Below are 1,993 nucleotides of genomic sequence, written 5' to 3' on the forward strand. Positions count from 1 at the left end.
ACGAACTAAAAAACGCCATCAAAGAGAAAACAGATCGGAGTGTGGATCGGATGGTCCGGGCGACGGATTCACCATTCACAATAGCGGTTCTCGACTGCCCAGTGCCGTCGAAATTTCGGTTACCTCAACTCGAGTCCTTCGACGGGCTGAAGGACCTTCAAGATCATCTGAACACCTTCAAGACGACCCTGGGACTACAGCAGCCCCCAGATGAAATCTTATGTCGCTCCTTCCCTACTACACTCAAGGGGGCAGCCCGAGAGTGGTTCACGAAGTTGCCAACATCGTCAATCGATACGTTCGAGCAGTTGAGCAACGCTTTCCTACGTCACTTCATTGGAGGACAGTGACCAAAGAGGACCGCTAACCATTTGCTTACCGTCAGGCAGGGAGAAAAAGAAACCTTGAGGTCATATGTACAACGTTTCACGAGGGAAACACTGGAGGTAGACGAAGCCGACGATATGGTGCAACTGACGACCTTCAAGGCAGGGCTGAGGTTCAGGGATCTCGTCAGCTCAATCGCAAAGAACCCCCCAAAGACGATGGCTGAAATGCTCCTCAAGGCGCAGAAGTACATGAACGCTGAAGACGCATTGGCTGCTATCAAGGACGAGGACAGACCAGGGGACAAAGGAAGAAAAGAAGATGATTGCAGAGGGCAGAAGCGCGACCGTCTAGATCGTCGAATCAGTGATGGACTCAAAAGGAAGGACGACAAAAATCCACGAACGGTAAAATTCACCCCTCTCGTTATGCCTGTTGACAAAATTTTAGTGCAGATTAAGGACGAGCATTATCTTAAGTGGCCACGACCACTACACTCATCTCCCAACGTTCGCGACAAAAGTAAATATTGCCGATTCCACAAAGATCACGGCCACTACATTGAGGATTGTAGGGATCTTAAAGAGCAGATAGAAGAATTGATACGGAGGGGGAAGTTGCAGAAATTTGTAAAGAAGGGGGAACACAGCAAATTCTGAGAAGAAAACAAACACCAACAGGGGTCCTCCTCCCGGAATGACGGCCGTCAATCACAACCCCCTCAAAACGTAGTCGGGGAAATACAGACGATCGCCGGGGGGCCTACCACTGGGGGCTCATTCAAGTCGCTCAAGAAAACACGTCAACGACAAGTGAATAGCGTCCACGTGACACACCTGCCAAAGCAGAGACGAACTGATCAGGATATGACCTTCAACGAAAGTGACTCCCGAGGAGTAAAACAGCCACACAATGATCCCTTGGTTATAAATCTCACTATAGAAGGGTTCAACACAAAGAGGGTCCTCGTGGACAATGGTAGCTCTGCTGATATCATTTACTTTTCAGCATTCCAACAGCTAAGGCTGGAACCCAAGAGACTTCGTCCATTCGACTCTCCGCTCATTAGCTTCAGCGGTGATAGAGTGTATCCTAGGGGCATAGTGACGCTGACAGTCACAGTAGGGACAGACCCAAAACAGCTGACTCGTCAGATAGACTTTCTGGTAGTAGACAGCCCGTCATCCTATAATGTTATCATTGGAAGGCCAGCACTCAACAAGTGGAAGGCGTCCACATCCACGAATTGCTTGAAGATGAAGTTCACAACGGATGACGGTGTTGGTGAAATTATAGGAGACCAAGTGCTGGCCCGGGAATGTTATCAAGCTGTTCTTGCAGCTAAGGAGAACCACACGTGGATCGTAGAAGAAAAAGAGGAAGCAAAAGTGGAAAAACTGGAAACGGTAGAGTTGATCGAAGGGGAAGCGACGAAAACAACCAGAATAGGGACGACCCTAAGCCCCGAGATGAGAACGGAGCTCGTAAAGTTTCTTCGGGAGAACTTGGACGTCTTTGCCTGGAACCATGACGACATGCCAGGCATATCTCCTGAGACCATCCAACACAGGTTGAATGTGAATCCAGAAAGGAAGCCCGTCAAGCAGAGACGAAGAGCTTTTGCACCAGAAAGAGACCAAGCTGTCGCTGACGAAGTGAGCAAACT

The 1,993-nt window shown here is 49.2% G+C and overlaps 1 protein-coding gene across 1 annotated transcript; it reads left to right on the plus strand.

The window, feature by feature from the left end:
• The first annotated feature begins 464 nt into the window (after window positions 1–464).
• Window positions 465–986, plus strand: LOC112025357 (uncharacterized). The gene has a single exon (XM_065770690.1). It carries the CDS (start codon window positions 465–467, stop codon window positions 984–986), a length of 522 nt encoding a protein of 173 aa, XP_065626762.1.
• The last annotated feature ends 1,007 nt before the right edge of the window (window positions 987–1,993 follow it).

The sequence above is a fragment of the Quercus suber genome, unplaced genomic scaffold (genome assembly GCF_002906115.3).
Source record: "Quercus suber isolate HL8 unplaced genomic scaffold, Cork oak 2.0 scaffold_34, whole genome shotgun sequence".
NCBI classification, from domain to species: Eukaryota; Viridiplantae; Streptophyta; class Magnoliopsida; order Fagales; family Fagaceae; genus Quercus; species Quercus suber.

What these genes read in the sequence shown, in the direction of transcription:
- LOC112025357 (XM_065770690.1), top strand. Translation starts at nt 465, where the DNA reads ATGGTGCAACTGACGACCTTCAAGGCAGGGCTGAGGTTCAGGGATCTC.